This window comes from Protopterus annectens, chromosome 3.part0 (genome assembly GCF_019279795.1).
Source record: "Protopterus annectens isolate FY-2018-M chromosome 3.part0, PAN1.0, whole genome shotgun sequence".
Lineage (NCBI taxonomy): Eukaryota > Metazoa > Chordata > Ceratodontiformes > Protopteridae > Protopterus > Protopterus annectens.
Genome location: NC_056731.1, coordinates 1,127,626,476 through 1,127,650,593, shown reverse-complemented (window position 1 = coordinate 1,127,650,593; position 24,118 = coordinate 1,127,626,476). Strand labels below are relative to the sequence as shown.

Sequence of the window (24,118 nt, the reverse complement as noted above, 5' to 3'; positions counted from 1 at the left end):
TTGGAACACTACTCTCCTTGCCTAAATGAACAACAGCAGTCTCAATTTGTTCCAAAGAAATGCAACATTTTATCAAATTAGTGCAATCTAAAAAATGCAGAAACTGGACACTTGTCTGGCTAATGTTTCCTTGTCAGTGTAGAAATATTCAATAAAATCTCCTACACAAATTAAGATACATCCTTGCCTTCTCACTTCAACACATTGTGTAGACTAAAATACTGTGATCATTTAGCTGATCTAGCAACCATACCTATGCTGGCTTTCACCTCCTTGTTGTGACCATCCACAAAATACCAATATTACAAAAACAAATTCCTAATTTTCAACTTACTCATTTCATACAAGCCATGTTCCACGCTTATTGAAATGTCAGTATTACCTTCCAAATACCCATGGTAATCGTATACAGAGAAGAAGAGAAGTCACTCTTACGCCATTTCCTGTCTATTTCCCTGTTGAGTTTAGTATATTTCAATTTACAAGCTTTCCACCATGTAGTCCAGTCTGTATAAAATGGTCTCATTTTAATATAATGCAAATAAAGCTGATAAAAATTCATGTCATTTAAAACCCAAATTTTCATATAAACTGAGGTACCTTTTTGCTACCTTCCCCACCTTCCCCATCCTAAAAACAGAGGTTTTATTACGCAGTTTAACCTAAATAGCAACGTGGTTAAGAAAAGCCACTGCTTTAGTTCCACTGTGTGCTTCATCAAAAAAAAAAAAAGGGAGAAATAAGGCATAATCAATTTTTGTCTTGCAACATCCTTGTATATACACATATGGGCTGGGCAATTGGATCCTACGAGCAGACCTGAATGGCTAAGACTGAGTGCACTTCTTCACATCCCCAAATACCTTTTTGTTTTTTTAATACACATTTAGCTTAACAAAACTTTGTCACATCAAACAAAGGTTCTCTGCCTTTCTTAAACTGTAACTAAACAAACTGCTTCACTATAAATCTTGACACGTTCAGAAGAATGCCAGTAGTAACATAATATCTGAATACTGAAATTATTTATCAGCACTACAATGCCAGAACAAGCATCCATAACACCAGACTATCCCAGACATATTCAGAAGAAGTTTCATCCTGTACTTTATTAAGTCTAATATCTAATAAACATGCCATATCATCAACCTAAGTGACTAATTTTTAATACTGTTAATATTAGAATAGAATAATTATCCTTCACTTTTTGTCATCCATCCCATTTCATTCTCCATTTTCTAATCTTGACTCTGTCTCTAAAAGAATTTTTACTCTTGCTTCAGTCCAGACAAGCGTCCCCTTCCATGAAATCATCCTTGCCTTTTATCAAGGGCGCATACATATTAAAAGATAAAAGGTAGGGAGCTTGTTTGTATTATAGTCATTTGTAATTCACATTTATCTTATTAATGAACAGGGGTGACAGCAGTTATAGAACAGCTATCAATGTGTACTTGACCTTCTCCTTCAGGTAATTTATCAGTAGCAGTATGTGCTATTTTTGGTGTCTGGAAAGAAGAACATTGTCATTTATAGAACTGCTGTCAGTACATATCTAACTTTCCCCACCTGGTAATATAGCCGTATCTAATTGTCCTTTGTTGGCTGTAAAAATCAGGAGCATTCCCCTTCATGCAGTACATTATCGAAGGAGCAACATTCGTTTGAGAGGCAGCAGAATTAACAGTATTAGTGGTACAGGTATCGGTTTGCCTAAAACAAAAAAAAACAAGTGGTGTTCACTAAAAGCAGTTCACAGTGATTTACAGTGTTCATCAAAATGTGCTTTCCCTCTGCACTGAGAATACTCCTTTTTAGGACAGCTTGCAAGTAAACATTCTGTTGTCCCAGACAAAAAGCATTCTGGTCTCTTCAGTACCTCAGTTTCTCTTCCCCTGTAAACTAACAGATCTAAGCATGTGAACAGTGTATTAATTTTCTTATTTCAATATAACCCCAACTCCAAAGCCCCCTGTGGTATCATGTCTCTCAAGTCTTGCTCAGCAGTACAGTACCATCAGTTCTGAAGTGAACCCATATTTTGTGTGCATTCTAACAGTACGCATCCGTTTTACTTGCAGTTAAGTGTCAATAAGCTTCATTGGCCTTTGCCCAGGAGAGTGCACTGATGTTCTTCATCTCACATTGCTGCAGTCCTAACACTTGGGTAGTCCGCTGTCCCAGTCGGCCCGAATACCAAAGTATAAGGCTGACGTCGGTCAAGGCGCATTTGTCTGACATCAGGACGTCAGGGTACAAATGCGCATGACCGACGTCATATCCTCAGTCTTTTTTGCCGCATGGTCCGATGCAGAAGCAGTATTGCGAGTGCAGGTTGGCGTTCTGAAATTTTCTGAAGTCGGAGTTTCAGACCGAATCAAAGTTGGCTAAGTACCCGTTGGGAATATTTTGGTTTTTCTTGCCTCAGTATTTAACCGGATGTCAGAAAAGTGAATAACTGTATTTCTTGTGGGAAACAGATACCTCATAGAGATTACCATACATTGTGTATACCTTGCTTAGGGCCTGAGCACGACGTTGTTGGCTGTCGCTCTTGTGCTAGATTTAACAAACGCACTATTAAGAGAAGATTAGATTGTGCCAGGTTAGTTTTGGGAAGCGTTGTAATTACAACATGCCGCCGGATGCTCCGCCCGCTTCGCCTAAAAGCGCAAGGACAAAGCAGTGAAGCCTAGGGTGGAAGAACCGCCTGTCCCGGACGCCGGTTCTTTAGAGGGCTCGGTGGAGCCGGTGGTTCTACCAGAAGTTCCTTTGGATTCTCAGGAGAGACTTTACTGTTACAAGATGTGTCCTCTCAGGAGGTAGGCCAGGCTGAAGGGGCTTCTCAGGTAGCTGTTCTCCCCTCCCTTCCTAAGGTGGTTAGGCCCTCCCCTTCTGTTTCCAAGGCTCCTTCTAGAGGCAGGCCAGGGTTAACTTCAGTGGGGGTCTCCCCTAGTTCTTCAGGGTCTCTGCCTACGAAACATATGCTTAAAATGGCAGAAGATTTGATTACTATGATTAGAGGTTCTATACCTCCCCCTGATAAGAGGCCTAGGGTGGAACCTGAGCTTGAGAGTTTTGAGCAGTGTTCGGAGGCTTCTGAGTCTTCGGCTGAAGACTTGCAGGAGTATCCTCCTTATTCTGATTCTGATGTAGATGACTCTACACCTTCGGCTTCTCCTCCTGAGGATTTTTCTTTTTCAGAGACCCTTCATTCCATGAGGGAGCATTTTAAATGGGAAGGTCAAGATTTCTCTGATTCTAGGAAAAGGCTTAGGGAATTTTTGTTTCTACCCCAGCATAGGCCTTTAGCTATACCTCCTGTTCTGGATGTGGTAGAGGATGTTTTTGCAGAGGCTTCCCTGAACCCTGATTCTTTGCCTCCTGCCCCAGTTAAACCGGACAGGTATTATAGGGTGCCTGAAGCTCATAAGTATCTTTTAAGAGTCCTAGGGCAGACCCAGAAACTGTTTCTCAGGGCCCTAAAGGTGTTAAGGCTTCTGCTGTTAAAAATCCTGTTCCTTCTGATAAAGAGGCAAGGGCTTTGGATAGATGGGGGAAAAAGGTGTATACTTCTTCCACTTTAGCCATGAGGGCTTTGAATTGCCAGTTTCACATGTTGAAATACCAAAATTATCTCCTTTCACAATTGAAGTCTAAGGTAGATGCTCTGGCGGAAGGTATTGAGTGTAAAGAGTTGCAGGATTTAGTTCATGTTTCGGAACAGGTGGGTAAGCATTCCTTGCAATGTGGCTTTGATGCTGTACAGGCCTCTTCGAGGGTAGCAGCCACTGGTTCTGTTCTTCGCAGGCACGCCTGGCTCAGGGATCAGAATTTAGCTGAACATGTAAAGACAAGGATTTTAGATGCTCCTTTACAATCTGATGTGTTATTTGGTGCGCCTGTGGACGCAGTTTTAAAGAAAATGGAGGACAAGGCTAAGTCTATGCAGACTGTTAAAGATTTTTTGCAGGTTCAGCCTCCAAAGTTTAGTAGAAATTGGCCTACTAAGGGGTGGACTTATCCTTCCTATGATTCTCAGTCTAGGGGTAGATCTAGACGTGGTAGGGGCAGAGCTCAAGGTTCTTTTAGGCCTAGAACAGGCAGTTCGCCTGCCCAGTCTTCTGGTGAGGGCAGGGGTCAGTCCTTTCGTAAGCAGACCCAATGACTTGCCTTTTCAGCTGCCAGAGCCTTCTCGTCTGGCAGCACCTTTGGGAGGAAGGCTGGCACTTTTCAAAGAAAACTGGAGTGTTATTACCCAAGACAGATGGGTATTGGATATCATTCACCACGGTTACAGGTTTTATTTCCATACCTTGCCTCCTTTAAAAGGCATGCCAGACATTCCTCCTATACAAAGAATAGAGGCTCACAAGCAAATTTCTCTGTTGCTCCAGATGGGGGCCATTCAGCCGGTTCCTGTGCCAGAAAGGGGCCTAGGATTTTATTCTCGCCTGTTCCTAGTACCAAAAAGGGGAACACGTGGAGACCAATTTTGGATTTGTCAACCCTCAACACTTATTTGGACATTCCCAAGTTCAAAATGTTGACGTTACAACAGCTTTTACCTCTGCTGGGCAAAGATCACTGGATGGTAACTTTAGATCTCAAGGAGGCTTACCTTCATGTGCCTATCAGACTCAGTTGCAGGAAGTATCTGCGTTTCCGAGCTGGAAATTCCCATTATCAGTTCTCTGCATTGCCCTTTGGCTTATCTACTGCGCCCAGAGTATTCACAAAAGTTCTGGCTCCAGTTGTAGCTTCTTTCAGGCTAAAAGGAATACAAATCTATCCTTACTTGGACGACTGTCTGATTCTGGCTCAAGAAAAGGACGAGCTTCTTCAGCATCTGGAATATGTGATAGCAGTGCTAAGATGCCTGGGGTATTCTGTGAACGAAATAAAGTCCAGTCTAGTACCCTCTCAAGACATGTGCTTTCTGGGTGTGAGACTGAATACAGCAGCCCAGATGGCCTTTTTAACCCCGGACAAACAAAAGAGTCTATCCCTTTACTTCCATCAACTATCTCATCAGTCCGTGCTGACTGCAAGGACAGTCCTTCAAGCATTAGGGTTCATGGCATCTTGTATTCTGGTGCTTCCCAATGCCAAACTGCATATGAGGAAGCTACAATGGTATCTCAAAAATGTATGGACACAGCACTGCCAGGATCTGGACACTGTCATTCCAATAATACCTTGCATTCAAAAGGAATTTTTGTGGTGGGCTCAGGAATGTCACCTAAACAAGGGACTCTCTGTGACCCGGCCAGAGGCGAGTCAGATTCTAACGACAGATGCCTCAGACATAGCTTGGGATGCTCATCTGAATGGAAAGTGGATACAAGACAAGTGGCCTGCCAGACTACAGCATCTACATATCAACATGAAGGAGATGTTAGCAGTCCAGTTTGCATTGATGGCTTTCAAGGAGTTACTTCTTCCAGGGCAGGTGTTGATTCTAACAGACAACACAACTGTCATGTGGTATATCAACAAGCAAGGGGAACACATTCTTATCCTCTATGCAGGCAAGCAATGATTTTGTGGGAGACTGCGCTCAGCTTGCAGCTTACTCTTCAAGCAAGGTTTCTGCCAGGAGCACAGAACTCCTTAGCAGATGTGTTAAGCAGGCAAATCATGGATCCCCACGAGTGGAAACTGGATCTTCATGTATTTCAAAATTGACAGTGTCATGGGGAACTCCAGACATAGATCTGTTCGCTTCTCCACTAAACCACCAGCTGCCAAAGTTTTGCACGAAAGTTTTCATCACACAGCTTGGAAAGTGGATGCTCTTTCGTTCAGTTGGAAAATCTTCATGTGTATGCCTTTCCACCTCTGCCTCTCCTCCCAAAGGTACTCCTAAAGGTCAGACAAGACAAGCCAAGGATGATTTTGATAGCTCCAGATTGGCCTCGGCAACACTGGTACCCATTACTGAGGAATCTGGTAAGAAAGCCTCCATGGCCTTTACCTTTAATTCCACACCTTTTGTCTCAGAGGGACGGTCATCTACTCAATGTCAAGCTTCACTCTCTTCATATAACAGCCTGGCATATTCTGTTTTGAACCACAGCAGGTCTCAACTTCCTCGACAAGTTTTGAATGTGATTATGGAAGCCAGAAGACCTAGTACACGTAAAGTGTATGCAGAAAAATGGAAGAGATTTTTATTTTGGAGTACAGCAAAGGATTTGGATGTTTCTGAGCCTAATTTGAGTGTGGCTCTTCAATATCTTACTGAGCTATTGGACAAAGGTTTGTCTTTCTCTTCCATTAAGATTCATGCTGCAGCAATTTCAGCTCACTATGATTGTGACCCACCATTGTTTTCTCATCCTTTGTTCAAGCAATTTCTTAGAGGGGCAAAGAATATAAGACCCCACGAAGAGCTCCTACTCCTGCTTGGGACCTCAATTTTGTGTTGGAGAAACTTACTCTACAACCTTTTGAGCCTGCGGCTACTGCTGAGTTGAAATACTTGTCATGGAAGACTGCTTTTTTGTTGGCCATTACTTCTGCAAGAAGGGTTTCTGAATTGCAGGCCCTTATGGCGGTGGAGCCTTTTTTGATTTTTCATAAGGATAGGGTATCATTACGTACTAATCCTTCATTTATGCCTAAGGTGGTTTCTAGTGTGGCTTTAAACCAAACTATTCATTTGCCTACCTTTTATGCAGATCCCCAAAATAGGGGGGAAAAGATTTTGCACACTTTAGATGTACACAGGCAGTTGCGTTATTATTTAAGCAGGACTAGGGATTTTAGACAGTCTCAGCAGTTGTTTGTTTCTTTTGCTTTGAGTTCCCAGGGCAAGCCTGTGTCAAAACAAACTATATCTAAGTGGATTGGGTTTTGCATTGCATTCTGTTACTCCCATCATGGCAAGGAGATTCCAGCTGGGATTAGGCCTCATTCCACTAGGGCTACTGCCACTTCAACAGCATTTCTAAGGGGGGGTGGCAACTAAGGATATTTTGGAGGCAGCTACTTGGAGTTCAGTGCATACTTTCTCCAAGCATTACCACCTTCCTCTCTATTCTAAGTCCAGGGCTGGTTTTGCCACTGCTGTGTTGCAGGGCATTTTGGCAGCTCCTGCTTCATTATAGTTTAGCCATCCTCCCTTACCTCTGCTTTGGGATTCTACCCAAGTGTTAGGACTGCAGCAATGTGAGATGAAGAACATAGTACAGTTTTGTACCTACCATAAATGTAGATGTTCAAGATCCACATTGCTGCAGTCCAATTCCTCCCTCCTTCCCTCTGTGTTTAGGGGTGGTTGTGTGGGTGAGGTTCTATTTTTGTACATTTGTATATATTGTACATATTTTAGGCACAGGAGTGTTTTGGTGTTTTTGGGTTTTGGCCTTATCTTTTTAGGGTCTTCTGACATCTGGGGCAAGAAAAGACTGAGGATATGACGTCGGTCATGCGCATTTGTACCCTGACGTCCTGATGTCAGACAAATGCGCCTTGACCGACGTCAGCCTTATACTTTGGTATTCGGGCCGACTGGGACAGCGGACTACCCAAGTGTTAGGACTGCAGCAATGTGGATCTTCGAACATCTACATTTATGGTAGGTACAAAACTGTACTTTTTCCAGATCATTTTCATCCACAAGTTTCAGCAAAGTGAAATTGACCAAACTGTCTTCCAACAATATTTCAACAGCCACAGAAGAGGAAAACACAGGAAAGGAATTCACGGTAGCAGTAGCCTAGGGACAGAAAGCAGTCCATTCTTCTCAGTTCTTGGCTCCATCTTCCAGTCCCAGGCATGGCCCTGTAGTGCTACCTGGTGGTGAAAGGAGTTGGGGGAGCCATCTGATGCCTTGGCCAAATTTCGCCTTGTCTGTATGAATGCCACCTTAGGTCTTCCCTAAGAATAGGCAGCTAGCCTAGGATAAATTAAAAAGTAAATAAATATATCCCCTCTCTGACATATCTTGACTCTCTGGCTCTCCTGCATAAGAAGTATTCAACAGATTAGGGGGGTAAAAGTAAAACAGTACAAACAGTGGAAATGTTTTTCATCTACCAGTCACATAGTGCAACAGGAGTTACCTCTCTTAAGAGTCTACCTTTCTGCAGAAAACAAGTCAAAGGTTTCCCTTTTTTGTGTGAGCATCTCTGATCCCAATAGCTCAGCCATCCTTACTAGATCCGGTTGTAGACCAGCTGTTAGCTTGCACAGCAGTTGAACTCTGTCTTCCCACAGAAACAGGAATGTTGTCTAGTACAAGTTACGACCAGATCCTATTTATTTATTATTTATTTATTACATTTTGATAACCGGGATAGTCCACTGGGCCTGGAAGAGCCCATTTTCAGTGGAGGCCCGGGGAGAAAAGCTCCACAGGATATAGACAATTTTACAATAGTTATACAAAAGTAAATAAAGTAGTAGAACAGTGAAAAATACAGAGATAATGTACAATTTGTTAAAAAAAGACATAACATTTCAAATCCTAGGTAATGATTTACAAGAGAGATTCATGTAGTCTAAACATTTAAATGTACAGGCATTTCAGATGAATGCAAGTAAAACAGATACGGATAAAAAAACAAGCTTTTTTTTTTTTGTAAGTTAGAAATATGAGGAGAGGACAGAGAGAAGAAGGTGAGGTGGGAGGGGTAAAAAGGTGGTATATAATGGAGAAAGGGAGTAGGTTGGTGGAAGTATATGATGTATAGGGTAGGAGAGGAAGTAGAGGCAAAGGGTAAGAAAGCACAGTGATAGAAGGTTGAGGTATATAGTGCATGGGAGAAAGGAGGTGAGATTGAAGAAGAGTTTTGAAATTTGAGTGGCTCTGAGTATTTCGAAGGGTGGTAGGGAGACAGTACACAAGACCTCAGTGTTGGTGTTTGATATAAAGGATGCCTATGTTTCTTCGACAGAGGTTGCTCCTCAAGTTTTCCTTGGATCCCTATCAACTTCATTTCATCTCTCTGCTCCACTGTATTCACTAAATATTCAGCAAATGTTTGGTACCTCTGTTTGTTCACTTTTAGCAGAGAAGGATTAAATCCATATTTACCCATGCCTGGATAGCTGCAGGCTGTTTTCCATGAGCAGCTGTTGAAAGCTATAAATCTGACCATTTCATGTCTAACACATTTGGGATTTTCTGCCAGTCGTTAGAAATCAACATTAACTGCTCCAAAACCAAATTAGTCCTTGGGGGGGATCACTCATGGAGACATACTGTTACATAGTCTTCTCACTCAGGAGAAGATATCCTTCTTGAATACATTTTTATTGGACTATGCCCAATGATAGACCTGAAAAGCAAGAAATATTGTCAGGATCATGTCAATAACAAAGATTACGGCACCATTGGCCAAACTCCATATGAGGAAAATACATTGATTATTTGGGGTTCTGTGGATCCTTCACCTACATCACAAGATTATTTATTTTTTCCTGATCCCGTTCTTCTGAAAAATGTGTTTTGGTGATTAGGCCAAATAGAAAAGACCCAAGGAATGTGCTTGACTTATGTCTAAAGTTCCCCAGACCTTGACAGCTGACCCCTTGGACTTAGCCTGGTGGGCTAATACCTGACAGTTCATGCTGCAGGGACTCTCTCATCTGATTAATTCAAGCAGTTTGAATCATAGCTAGCTACCGACCCCCAAATTTGACTCAAGATGCCCAATCTGCCTATTTAGACCTGTTGAATCTATCAAGATTCAACCCTTTACCCTGATCCTGGGTTACTTTAACTTTCAAACATAGATTAGAAGAAGTACTAATGCCACACAAATGCCCAGAGATTCCTCAATTTTGTCAATGCAAATGCCTTGGACCAGCTAGTCAGTACACCCACAAGAGGTGATAATATCTTGGACTTTGTATTAAACTACATGAGTAACCACTGCAGCATCCTTATAGTATTATCTTCCATAGTAACATCCGTCCATAAAGTGGTCACTTTCGAAGTCACCATCTCCCCCAACCAGCCTTTAGCTAGGATTAGACATAAAAGCTCCTCCTGAGGGATGGTATAAACAGCTTCATCGCCCCCTCCCCCCTCTGTAGGAACTGGCATCAATATCCAAAACTACACCAAAGCACTATATGAGCATTTATATAGATACATGGAATCAGGAATAACCGACAGGACTAAATCATCCTCTGCAAGGAAGAGTAAACCTGTCTGGTGGACATCTGCAATAAATAAACTCTAAAACAAAAGGAAAAAATTGCTGTCCAAGACCAAGCAGGAGCAGGTGCCCAATTGGGAGCCATGCCTCCTTAGCCTGAATAAGCAAATAAGACCACTAGTGAAATCCTCCAAAACAAACTTCGAGCCAAAATTGACCACATCTACTAGAGACTAACATAAGGCCTTCTTCACATATGTCCGCAACCTCAAAAGAAGCACCCAGATCTGTTCAGAACTGGTGGTCAAGAACACCACATATACAAATGCCATAAATATAGCAAACTTGCTGGCTGACAGATTCGGAGAAAACTTCGCCCCTCTGTTCCCCCAACAGTAAATCAGGACATCCCCATTACCTACCCCCTTCCCCATATATGTAGGGAACAGGTCATCATTCCTCTCTCAAAAACAAAAGATACACCCTCCATGGGACCCGATAATATACCAGGCTGCATTCTGCCTGAACTCAGGCAAAAACTTTCAGCAGCATTTGGCACCCTATTCAACCAAATGACCAAACCAAGGAAGCCAGACAGAGGCCCTTTGTTTTGTTAATGACTTACAAGCTAATACTATGGACATAAGTTTTGATGGTTTGCAGATTGGCCTACAAGTGAATTTTTTTGGATAGAAGCCTAGATGGATTTACTACTAGCCTCCATAGGAAATTTGAACATAGAAATGTATTTTTATATGGGAATAGTTGTCACCCCAAGCATTTGATCAAGGTACTGCCCTATAATAAATTCTTGCGAATTCATAGGCTATGTAGCCTTGATATGAGCTTTGATTTAGAGATAGCTGAAGCAGAAAAAATGTTTATTAGAAGAGTTTATGATGTCCAGCTGGTCAGGGAAGCTAAACAAAAAAATATGGACATGAGGTATTCTCTTAACTCTCAGGGAGATTCTCATTATGTCCATGCTAGTGGAAAATATAATGTTTGAATTGGTGGAAATCAATCTACCAATGCAGCTGGCAACAATGGAGAGCAGAAGAAAGTTTTCTTAGTGATAACTTAATGTTATAACTGAGGAAATAGTTTAAAAAGCACGTAGCTTGTGCTCCTAAGGGATAACATTTTGAACTCTATACTACCTGATTTTGTGAGTATTGCATATAAAAAGAGCCAGGAATGTGTCTGACATTCTGGTACATAATCAATTTTGTTTACCTGATGTTAATGTCAGTCAGAGCTTAAGCATAAATAAAGGTTCTGTTATTTGTGATGGTTGTTCCATCTGTCAATATGTAGTAAGCTCTTTTCCCTACATTAATGGCATCAAGTTTACAGCTAGGCTTGAATACAGTTGTAATATGGAGGGGTTAGTGTATGTGTTGAGATGTGGATGCAAGACATTTTACATAGGGGAAACTTATAGGAACTTTAGGGTCTGGTTGCAGGAACATATTAGGGACATAAAAAATAAAAAATTAGAGAGTCCCCTTGGGAGTTATTTTTTGACAGCACACAACTCTTAACCCTGATTCTCTTAGGGGGTGTGTCTTGGAAAAATTGCAAGTTAATATAGGTGAATGTGTATCTTTAAAAAATAAACTTTTAAAAAAAGAAACCCTGTTGATTTTAAAGTATGGTACTTTGGAGCCTCAGGGACTCAACAAAGAATGTAATTGGAAGTATGTGATTTGAATTGTATGCTTAATTGATTCATTGTTTTTTGCAATATGCTGTATGTAAGCAAACAGTATTTTGTAGTGTTTTTACTCTTGGAAGGCTGTGTAAGCCGAGGTGCTAAGTGTTTCATTAAATTCACTTACTTCTTGGATCGGTGGTCTTGGTGGTATTTTATTATTTTATTTTTTTGTTTTTTTATGTTGTATTTACCCTATTTAACCAAAGTCTGAGTACTGGCTTTGTCCCAGCTGAGTGGAGGACAGCCACTGTTATCCCCTTTACACAAAGGTGGAGTGTCCAGTGTTCCAGGAAATTATAGACTCATCAGCGTAACTAGCCTGATCTGCAAGGCCATGGAATAGATTATCATGGACCTCTTTAACAAGGACATTGACAACCTCCAAACACTCAGTCCCATGCAGTTTAGCTTCATCTAAATTTGGTTGACTTCTTTAAGACAGTCACCAAATCCATGGACGAGGGGAAGACACTGCACACCTCCTACATTGACCTGGCTAAGGCCTTTGACACTATTCCCCACTCAGGCATAATAGATAAACTCTCTCAACTAGGCATCAATCTGTATGTTATCAGATGGATTGCAAACTGGCTCACTGATGGAACCCACCTAGTCAAAATAGGGGAAGCCACCTCAAACAGCAGACCCGTAACAAGCAGCGTACCCCCAAGGTTTGGTCTTGGGGGCTCTGTTATTTGGGATAGACTTTTCTGAGGTGTAGGCCAAAACCAGTGGGCTATGGCTGACCAAGTTTGCAAATAACTGCAAGCTGGAAGTTGTCATCAATTCCCCTAGTGATGTGGACATCCTTCAAGAGGGTCTCACTCAGACAAATGACTGGTGCCAGAACATGGCCTCAAGCCGAATACCAAAAAATGCATCATCATCATCCCCTTTGGGGAAAGTGACGTCTCCACAAATTATCACATTAATAACAATGTCTTAAGCATGCAATTAGTCATGAGAGATTTGGGCACCCTTGATAGCAACCTGACTTTTGACCACCATGTTGCTTCTGTTGTATGGAAAGCCTTCTACATGGCCCACCTCATAAGTAAGGGTATCTCATCCAGGGACAAGGAAGTCATGACATTCCTGTATTCTTCCCTTATAAGGCCCATTATTGAGTACAATGCCCCTTTCGGCATGTACCTCGCAAAGCACATGCAGCAGCTGGAGAGACCACAGAGGTTCCTCACCAGGAGAATCCAGGGCATCAAACATCTACCATACACAGGCTAAAAGCCCTATCCCTCTACTCAGTTTCATACAGACTCTTCAGAGGTGACCTCTTTCTGGCATACAAGGAGATCACAGACACTACCTTGATGGGACTCTGCATATCCGCAAGTCAAGATCCACTCGAGTAACTTGCATGTGTGGCCTCAACCTGGTCTGTGACATCAACAGGACCTGTTGGCAGGACAGATTTGTGTCCCAGAGACTCCCCCGTCTATGGAATAGACTCCCTCTCCATGTCAATCAGAGTACCTCTTTACCCCCTTTTAAGCACAACCTGGATAACTGGATGGGAAACAGAAAATATACCCCTGGGATTCCACCCGTGTCACTGCTGGACAGGGGCATCAGCTGCTGACTTGTCTAAACATGGGCTAAACTCTTGGCTAGGCTTATAAGGGCCTCAGGCCCAATAGCCTAGTAACCTCATATGATCCTATGCATGTCAGTGTCAAGGAAATGTTAGCCATAGTCTGTGATTTTCAGATCTTCAAAAGCACCTGGATGATGGGAGGGCTTATGGTAGTCATGGAAATTACCATAATTATGAGGTACATCAATAAGTAAGGGGCACCTTCTCTTATCAGTTAAGCAGACTGCCATTCAAGATAGAAGACCTTGTACTGCAGTTCAGTTTCAACCCAGAAGTGGAGTACATCTCTAAAGAGACAGCCTGACAGCTGACCTTAGTAGGTCATCAGCAACCATCCCATGAATCTACCTTTGATTGAAGAGCCTTCAAAGGAGCTCCTGGACAGAATTATTTGTACCTTCTCAAAACAGCCACCTCAAAATATTTTGCTCGAGATATTCATGCCATAGCATCTGGACCATGAACACATTCTCAGTCAGCTGGGGCAAGAGCCTGCGTTCCCCTTCGATTTCGCTCTTCAGTTTCTGTCATATCCAGAGTACTGTCAAGGACAAAAGGAACATTGGTAAATGCCAGCAAAGTTCACTTCAACCTGATTGCCTGGAGGATAGTTTCCTGATCCCTGTCTAGGAGGCCTACAATCCAGAGGTAGTCTGCATTCTTAAGGAAGCTAGGAAGCCTACCACTAGAATGCTGTCTGCCTTCTTTGCTGTCTCCCTACAAAATCACGGAGTCTGCAGGACAGAGAATTACCTTATTGTCCAGGGTAGTTGGTCCTGATCCTTATGTGGGTATATGCCACGGATACATTTGTTGTTAACTAGCCTATTATAAATTTTAACAGAAAGAACCAGAGATCACATGGACTAATCTTCCCTTTCTGCATGGCATCATTCTAATGTTTTTGGCCTAAGAGAGGACCAACCTGCTGAAGGATGTGCAAAGGTTTTGGAATTTGGGCCATGTGTAAAGCTGCACTAATATTCACTGCAGTAGTGATCCCTGAGCTTGAGCATTTAATGCTATGGTATGTTAACCTGTGCTTCATTCTTATAATTTTAAAAATGTATTATCATCTTTTCATAATCAAAGTGAGCTGAGCTAAGTAAGAGATCAGTAGTGGAACCTAGAAGATATACTCAATCATTTATTACACAGTAAGCAATATGACTCATCTGTATGGTAATAAACCTGTCATTTTTTGGCATTTTTTTGCTACAATTGCTCATCACCTATCAGACCCTGTCTTGTTCAACTGGCCCATTTGTTCCATTTACGCTGGGTGGTGAGCTGATTGAGAGGGGACATTATTTAATCGGGCCTCAGTTTTTTTTTCTCATTTTTGTATGACTATAGTTCTGTAGAGTTTGCCCACTAACTTGCCCAAGGTTTGGCATACAGTGGATGCCAGGGACAGTGTGCCATTTACTTCTGCAAATTATATATCCCTTCAAAATAACCCTGTTGTGCAGGTTTAAGACAGCACTCCTATGGTATATCTGGTCTCCACCAGGGATTTAACAATGAAAATACATGATATGCACTCCCATACCTTCCCCTGAGGAGAGGTGAGTTGGCAAGCCATGTCATTCCTCTCCACCACCATGCCAGCTCTTGTAGGTGCCTGAGCCTCTAATTAAACTGTGTCACCCGAATAACAGACAGGGTTTTATCCCTATGTACTAATAACATACCTGTCAGCTGCCGTGATTGTTGCAGAATAGATTTTTGCCTCATATTTTTGGTCTGTTCCTCATAAAATTTGAGGTTTTATAGTAAATCATTGAGCATTGAAGACACTAAATAATGATATACATATGAATTTCAGACTTCATATTGTTAAACTAATGCAAAACCTGTTATTCTAGCAACTTTATAACTTTATAAGAGCAATATTTAAAATCTGTCCCTGATTTTGGGCCTTTGTCTTCCGTTACCATTATTTTTTGGCTTTGCCCAGCTTCCTTATGCTTAGAGGTTGAGAGGTATGATGACAGAGCTGGCTTAATAAGCCATGTAACTCTTGTAGCTAAACAGCAAACAGTTGTACAAGCCAAACTGTCCAGTAAGTGCCCATTTAAAGAGTTAAATGTATGGAATTGCAGACAGAATCTGGTTAGATGACATAGTATGAGTACTTGGATAACGAAATGATTTATGGAACTCATAGTTTGTTGGTATAATGGGTTACCAGTAGCCTTGAATGAAAGAGTAAACTTTTAGAGAGGACTAAGTACCCACTTCAGTAATGGAAGTACATAATGTTGTAGGGATCAGATATTTTAGTTTCCTTGTATGGAAATGTTGTTTATCGTTGTATGAACTTTTAACACTTAATCTAAACTAAGACTTCAGTTTGTATTCTGTCCCACAGTTGGAATTTACTTAGTCTTGAATCAGCCTACCATCTACATGCTCACACTAATTCATTTTCTATCTTAAGTTTCAGCATTCTAAAACCCAGGTTCATGTGCCTAGGCAGCAAGACATTTCCCTGTGGTACATTTGACTGGGGACACATGGCTGAAGTGATAGTTAGCTGTAGAGAAATATGGCTGTTTACACATTCCCTCTGGGCAAAGAGAAGAATGTGTTGCCATGTCCACAACTTCAAGAACCAAAGTCACAGGGGGAAAACAACGTCCATGGTCCCCAAGGAAACATGAGACAGCAGGCAATATGGCAGGCATCAGCAGCAGGCTGGCCAGAGGGCATGTCAGTGGCAGTACAAATGCAGTGCACAGTGGGCAGTACCTTTATAATCGGTGTGTGTGGACCATGACCCCCTTTACATTCTCTAGGGAACATTAACTAAAATGCATACTGGAGCATAAATGTAACTACAGTAGCCTGCAGGATTTCCTCCATGCTGTAGCACACTTCTACATGTTGTAGTTACGTAAGTATGTACTCTACACTGAGTACAACACTCTTTATTACTTCTGCCTCCATGCATTTGGTTATTAAAGCTGTGAGCATGGCAGTATGTGCTTCTCTTTTCCCACAGGGAATTTGCAAACAGCCATATTTCTCTGCAGCTGACTGTCACTTCAGCCATGTGTCCCCAGTCAAATGTACCGCAGGGTAATGTCTAGCTGCCTAGGCGCCTGAACCCTCTAAAACCACTGTTTGTCAAGTGTCTGTCATCAGATGAAAAATAAAGTTGTATTTCAGCCAACTGTCTCATTTGCATATCTACTTAATAGTCTCCTACTTCTCCGCTTTGCCAAAGAGAGATGATTTTCGGGGGAGAGGGCCAATGATGAAGCAGACTGAGAAGTACAAAGTTCTGTTTACAAGACAGCATTAGCATTGGCCATGACTCTGTGCTCACCATCATTTAAATTCTGTTTTTTTTTCCTGATGAGTCATTAAAGAATAATGAGACGAAATAGTCTGAACAGAAGGCAGTGCAGTCAGTTCTTAATTTTCATTTACTGTTCCATAAGGTTGTGATTAAGGAAGTGACTCCTTCATTTATGAACTTGTGTGACAGACCGTTTTAAAGTTAATGAACAAAGACTGCAAGCTTCAGTGCTTAGTTTTAACTGATGCAGGCTACTGTCCTAAGATGATTTTAATTAGTTTTGAGTATTATCAAGTCTTTGACACTGATAAATCTGCTGGTTTAATATACTGCTAATGCACATGCCCTTGAATATGTGGTTTCATTGTCTTCGTGGTGGTTCAGAATCTGTTAAGAACAGTTTGTAAAACTCTGTTTATTTATTTATTTTTACTCTAGGCAGTTGAATCTGGGCAAAGCAGAGGCATTGTCACTCAAAAGCGACCAGTTCGTACTCAAGCAGTGATTGACCAATCTGATATGTACACACATGTGCTGTCTGTGTTTGCTGAACAGAAGGTTAGTATAATATCCGACTAGTGCTTCAGAATGCATTCCCTCAGCAAGATGTCAATATTTGGTACCTCTGTTGTGCATTAAGGAGGCAAATTTGGTAGCATAAAGAACTGAAACATTATGCCTTCGCTGCTGTCATAACATAATGGTGATTTGCCTAGTATTTATATATATATATATATATATATATATATATATATATATTTGCTTTATCAAAGCAAATTCAATGTAAAACTGAAAGCAAACTCCAGCAGAGTTATTCACATTAGAGTCATATCTTTTTTAAACACCTTTATTAAGTTATCACTTATGACAGGCAAACTTACATTTATATAAAATTAATCAAACCTTATCAACATATTCACATTTACAAACATTATAATTCACATCTGTTGTTATATATCATACAAGTTAAGCAGCATTACATAAATTATTCAGTTCTTGCCTTCTGTTAAACCTCGTTCCTCCTCCAAAACATTTTTCAGTGTGTATTGCATCCACAATTTCCTTTTTTTAATCTAATTTACTCCTACCATTTTCTAAAGATCCCACTTCCTGTTCTTTTATCTTTGTTACAATATTCACTACTTCAAGTATAGAGTTTAGCTTTTGATTTATGTTTTCTAGTAATAGCTTTTTTGGTAGCCACTACAGTTAAACTTAACATGGCCTTACTATGCCTAGGCAATTCATGTCCTGTATCCTAGCATACGTATTTTTTATACCCCAAGCAGACTTAAAAGAATTTATCCTCAGGTGGATAACAAATGTTGGAGGTGTGATGTAGAAGAAAGAGGTAACTGGGAACATTTGTTTTTGGTGTGTATAGAGTTGGCAGATTTAAAAAATTCCCTACAAAGTACACTGTCGAAAACACTGGGTGAGCAGACTGCTGTAACTGAGGATATGATTTGCTGAGCCTGGACATGAGATCTGAATTGCCTAGACATAGTAAGGCCTTATTAAGTTTAATTGTCTTGGCTGCCAGAAAATCAATTACTAGAAAATGGAAATCAAAGTCTAAACCAACTGTATTTAAAGTATTGAATATTCTAAAAGAGATAAAATAATTAGAAGAGGGATTTTTAGAAAAGTGAAGGAGCAAATTACATGGAAATAAATGGAAATTGTGGGAACAATATATGCAGAATAATGTTCATGGGGAGGATTGAAGTTTAAGGGAAGGCAGGAATTCACCAATTTATGTAATGTTGGACTGATGGTAATTACAAACAGAAGAATGGTTTGTTTTATTTTCTGTTAATGTATGTTTGCATATGTCTTTAATGCTAATTCAGTAATAGTGTTTTAAAAAATCTACAGTTTAAATAATTATGCCAAATTAGACATAATGTAATTTTAGCCAGTTCAGAGAAAATTAAGGTAAGTTAGAATAATACAAACAGGAACTGCAGTGTGTAGTTGGTGAAGGAAAGATGGGGTTTTGAATATTTATTGAGAGAGTCCGGGGACAGAAATCGATTGACGTAAGGAAGTGAGTGACGAAGGGGGAGTAAGGAAGTGCAAGATATGAATAAGTACTTTTTCATATTTAGTGATACAGTTTATCCTGGGGTTGAGCAAGAACAGAACTGTAGTTTGGCTAGGAAGTCTTTCAGAAATCGTTTTAAAGGACTGGAGGGAGACTATGGACCTGGATACAGGTAAGGAGTTCTAGGTCTTAGCAACATGGTATGAGTACAGACCATACACAGCAGATTTGATAGGTCTGTGGACAGAGACGACGTTTTAGTCATTGGATCAAAATTGCTGAGTGGGAACCATACCTCTCAACCATACTAAATTCCTCGGTATTTACTGTTTTTGAGGGCAAATTCCCAAGTGGCCCCTTTAATTCACAATTTTTTTTTTTTGCTTCAACTTTAAATTTATGGCTGACTTCACATGCATCACCAGCCTACAGGGGCATGCTTAATGACATCAGCTTCATAACTTTGTTTTCAACTGTTTTGGAGGAAATATACAGCAATGGAAGATGTCCGTGCAAAATTTTAAATTTCAGTCCACCCAGCACCTACCCACTGAATTTAATGAGCTCCCAGGTGAGATAAGAAACCAAAGAATTTTGTTAACTGATCCAGCTAAGCAGACAGTGGAGTGGACGAGTGGTTCATTAACTCCGAGCCGACTCAAGTAGTTAATTCTGGCCACTTTGTTTTTTAATGTACTAATACCAATGTGTAATGTGTATTATTAATGTAAGTTGTAGGCAGCGGCAGCTAGCAGTCACACTCGCAGATACTTAACTTTAGCTTAGCAGCATCTGAACAGCTCACTTGTGGTGTGTGTGTGTTGTACTAAGCAGATGGTAAATAATTTCCTCCATGCTTTGGCCGCTAAGGTGCTAAGAGTAAGACTAAGTTATGTTTGCAGCAGGCTCAGCTCGCAGTTATATTCCCTTGTATTAATCTGAATTTGAAAGCAAAAAGTGTATTTAATCCAGCGCATTTGCATCTAGTAGAAGTGTGTGTGCGCACGCAGTGTGTATCAACACATTGGTAATGGTGTCTTCCATTCTATCAGCACTTTAACTTCTGCATCGCAGTATTTTATGAATGAACAGTCCAAGGTGTTTTCTTTCATTGTTTTAGTGTTAGGTCATCTTATAGGCATACCTCCTCACTCAGATCCATCTTTTCCTATATTTACTACTACCCATTCCTGTCTACTGTAGTGGTTTACTCCGAGCCACTCAAGGGAAAACAAACGGCAGTTTGGCATCATGGTGCAGCTGTGATTTACAATTGCTGCCTCACAGTAAGAGGCGTTCCAGTTTGATTCAGGGTTGGGATGCCACTGCCTTCTGTATGGAGTCTGCATGTCCATTCCTCCCTGTGTTTGTGTGGGTTTCCTCTGGGTGCTCCGATTTCTTCCTACATAACAAAGACATTTCTCCCTGGGCATCTGCTGAAAATTTGATTTGTGGAATTTTGGACTTTAGCGGTAAACAAATGTTAAATAAGTAAAATAAAATTGAAGTGATATGGTATTCACAGTGGCTATATGGTAATGAATTTAAGGGAAATGTGCAAAATTAATCCCTCCACATATGCTGGATTTCATTGCTCTTAGAATGTTTTTGCTTAAATTGTTTTTCATTCTACTGAATCTGTTTCCTTCTAGCAGACTTATAGTGTATTGTTCTGCTGACTGCATACTTCTAATATGATCTGGAATTTAAGGGAAATTCTTATTACACTGATTCCTGTAATATAGAAGTATCAGTTCTCAGTTTGAGACTGAAAAATATGCATTTCTAGAATAAGTATCTGTAGCCATTTTAAGGTATATTCTTAACATTGTTTACAACTTACATGATTCAAAAGTGCCAGTTTTCAGCCTGAATCTGGAAGTATAATGCATCTTTGTGTCTCCTTTGCAAAACTGAGTTTCACTGAGTATATATCCACACAGAACAGTTTGCTCCAAGGTCGGCTTTCTTTGTTAGCAGTAAGATAAGTATATTAGTAGTTTGCTGTATTTGCTATATTGAATTTAACTGCACAGTGTGAAGATACTTCAGCTTAAATTAATAATATCTGGATGACAGGTGCAATAATTCTTCAAATGATTGATGTATGTACTGTTGCTATGAGGTAAGTCAGCACAGCAGTGAAAATGATGCCGCTCCATTCCCTATTGCAATATTACTAGCTTATCATTTTTTTTTTTATATGTAACATAGGCAATTTATTCTTCAAGGGCAAGAGGCACTTTATTTGTAGATAAAACAATGAAATATAAAGTTGTTTGCTACCAACAACCTCTTCATTAGTTACAGATCTCTTTAATGTGGAATTATTTAGAAGACTTTTACTTCTGCAGAAATTGTGCATATTTACTGATACTTGTGGATTGCAGATGTTTGAGTAGACTTTTATGATGGAAATGTTGTGAATTGGGCAGTTTTGTCATTATTGGTTCATACATTTTGTTTCATTGCTTACTGGAAAAATGTTCAAAATAAATTTAAAATGCGCTCGAACAAGTGTGCCGTTGCTGTATTATACAAGGAATATAATTTAACACAGTCAGGAAGGTCTATCAAAGAACACATGCATGTTTTATGTGCAAGGGGCCTATGATTTGAAAACAGCCCAAAGGTAATCTTTATCTGCCACTGGCCAGATGCATTTTCTTTGAATGTGGGTTTCAATTAATGTGAGTTTCAAGAGCAGAGAAGTTTTAATGCTAAGTCCATTTTCATTGTGAAACTGTATTGCTTTGTTTAGCAGATGTCTATTCATGTTTGCGGTGTAAAATGTAAAATAAAAGTTTTAAATGCAATCCAAGTAATCGCTGTAGAAATAAAGCAGTATGCACATTACAATATTTATGGTAAATGGGGTCAAATAGCCAAGTAACGGGACAGTGGAATGGCTGCAGGGGGACTCTGGGGCCATATTTTGGTTGTCTGTTAAGTCTGCGTTGGAAAGTTTGTATCCCACAATTCCAATGGAGTGGGTGCAGTTACATCATTATGTATGCAAATTTTATGTTAATCAGTGTACCTATTTGCACCTATTTTTCATGGACCTTTGTCCAGATTTTTGATGTTTCCAGGTTGAGAGGTATGGTGGGAACACTGTTGTATAGAGTGGTATTTAGTGCTGGACAAGCAAATGGATGATGGATAATTTTATAGGTAGTAAGAAGCTGTGCATATGTTAGTTGATGGGGTAGTTTTAGCCAGTTTAGGCTTTTTAGTGTTATTATACAGTGATTGGTTCTGAAAGGGATATTTGTTGCAAACTTAGCCACTCTATTATAGCATTGTTTAAGTTTTGCATTTTGTGATACCTGAATGTTATTAAGAATGGGACCACCATAAAGTAATGAGGGGAGGAGGTAAGCAGTGGCAGGTGTAGTTTTAGTTATTTTGGTGAGAAAGTTTTTGGCTTTATAAAGCGTCCCTAGTTTTGATGAGTTTTTTTATGCAATTGTGTATATGCAGGTCTAATTTAAGAAAGTCAGTCACTATTATCCCTAATAATATGAAAAGAGAAGTGATTTAAACTATTGTATCATATTGAGAGAGGATTTTAAATTTTATTTATTTTTTTATGAGAGGAGGATTTACGGAAAAAAATCTGAAGTAGCAAACTGGTGCACAAAGAAAAGATTGCTCAGTAACACAGTACTGAGAAGGGTCTACTTCATGTTGTCGAAGGCCGACAATATCGAAGGTGATGATATCGGCACCAGATTAGTGAAAGCCAAAAACATCGAACGTTTAAACAGAAATCTCCATAAGGGGAGATTTCCGTTTAGTTCAATGTAGTGCGGTCTCGGAGTTGGTATATTTAATTAGGTGTGGGTGTGGGGGGCACAGGAGGGCTTTCCCCCCTTGCTTGGAAAGGTAAGTTTTTATTTATTTTTGTTTTTAGGCATTTTTTTTTTTATCTTTCGATGTTTCAGAATTCGATGATATGGTGTCGGCCATATCAGATTCGATATTCTGAACGTTCGATAAGATAATATAGACGTGCTGAGAAAGACTGAGGTATTTGGGGCCAGCATCACTTCAGAGCAAAGGCTAGAGAAGCTTAGTCAGATAAGTGTGGAAAGTGTGAGAGCATCTGAGTATATTTGGTATTATAGCTAGTCTTTGGAATATTGGGTGAAACTGGAGCACCAGGGGAAACCCACTCAAACACAGGGAGGACATTCTACACAGAAAGGACCTCAGCCAAGAGTCGAAATGGAGAACCTCTTACTGTGAATCAACAGTGGTGCCCTACTGTGCCACTGTATCTCTTCTCTATTTCTTCATAATCCTTTTCCAGTTTGATTTGTAACAGTTTGCTTGAGTTCTGTATTTGACCATTAACCACATAGCTTTAAAGTACACCTTCAAATCTGGTAACCCTAAATCACCTTATTTCTTGGGGAAAATAAATTTTCCCACATAACGTTTGCCCTCCCTCTAATAAATTACTTCACTCTTTATTAATGACTTTATACAACTTCTATTTTAGTTGATAAAATGTGGCTCACCTGTATATAACACTAAATGGGCCAGAAACATTTTTGCTTCTTGTATTATACTTTCCATATCTGTACTTAAGAGGTTCTAATTTCTTAAATTTTGTTATCTTCTGTTTTCCCTGTTTTCCCACATATTGTTAAATGCTATAATAGAATAATTTTTAAACCATGTGCCTAAATTCCTTCATTCAAATCCACAAAAGTATGGGTCTTAACTGAAGCAATTCATGCATGAGTGCACAGTTTACCACTATAGCTATTGTTTTATCTTCATTTAATTTATAACTGAAAAGAGGTGAGAAACGGTCTTAAAATGTTCCACAACAAAATGCCCTTTTCTGGATTTATCCAGAGCAAAATACTGTCTGCAAATAGGGCTAATCTTTGAGTATCACACCAGGTGTATCCTTGAATTTGTGGATCACTTATTTTCTTTGCTAGTGACTATAAATGTAAAGCAAATAAGAAAGGAGAAAGATGGCATCCCTTCATGGTTTCCCATTTCAAACACAACTTATCGTAGAGGAACCCTCCTGCCTAAATCCTTGCCTCCATCTCTTTCATATATCCTCGTTATTAACCCCATTATTCTGTCGGGGAATATAGATACTATTATTACTCTACTGATAAGATCCCAGCTGAGCTGACTGTCAATAATGTTTTCTCTGCATCAAGCATCACTAACCATGGTGATGTTTTCTTATACTTTGCTTCCGTCTGGACCATCATTGTTCAATTAATGTTACCAGATGTTTGCCTTCTCTCCACAAAACTACATTGATCCAAATCTGTCAGTTTTGGTAATA

The 24,118-nt window shown here is 40.1% G+C and overlaps 1 protein-coding gene across 1 annotated transcript in view; it reads left to right on the top strand.

The window, feature by feature from the left end:
- RMC1 (regulator of MON1-CCZ1) overlaps positions 1-24,118 on the top strand; it is a 1,444,591-nt gene that overhangs the window by 965,612 nt on the left and 454,861 nt on the right. Inside the window, exon 15 of the mRNA XM_044065362.1 lies at positions 17,187-17,306. Coding sequence (XP_043921297.1) covers positions 17,187-17,306 — 120 coding nt within the window. The remainder of the gene's footprint in view (positions 1-17,186; positions 17,307-24,118) is intronic.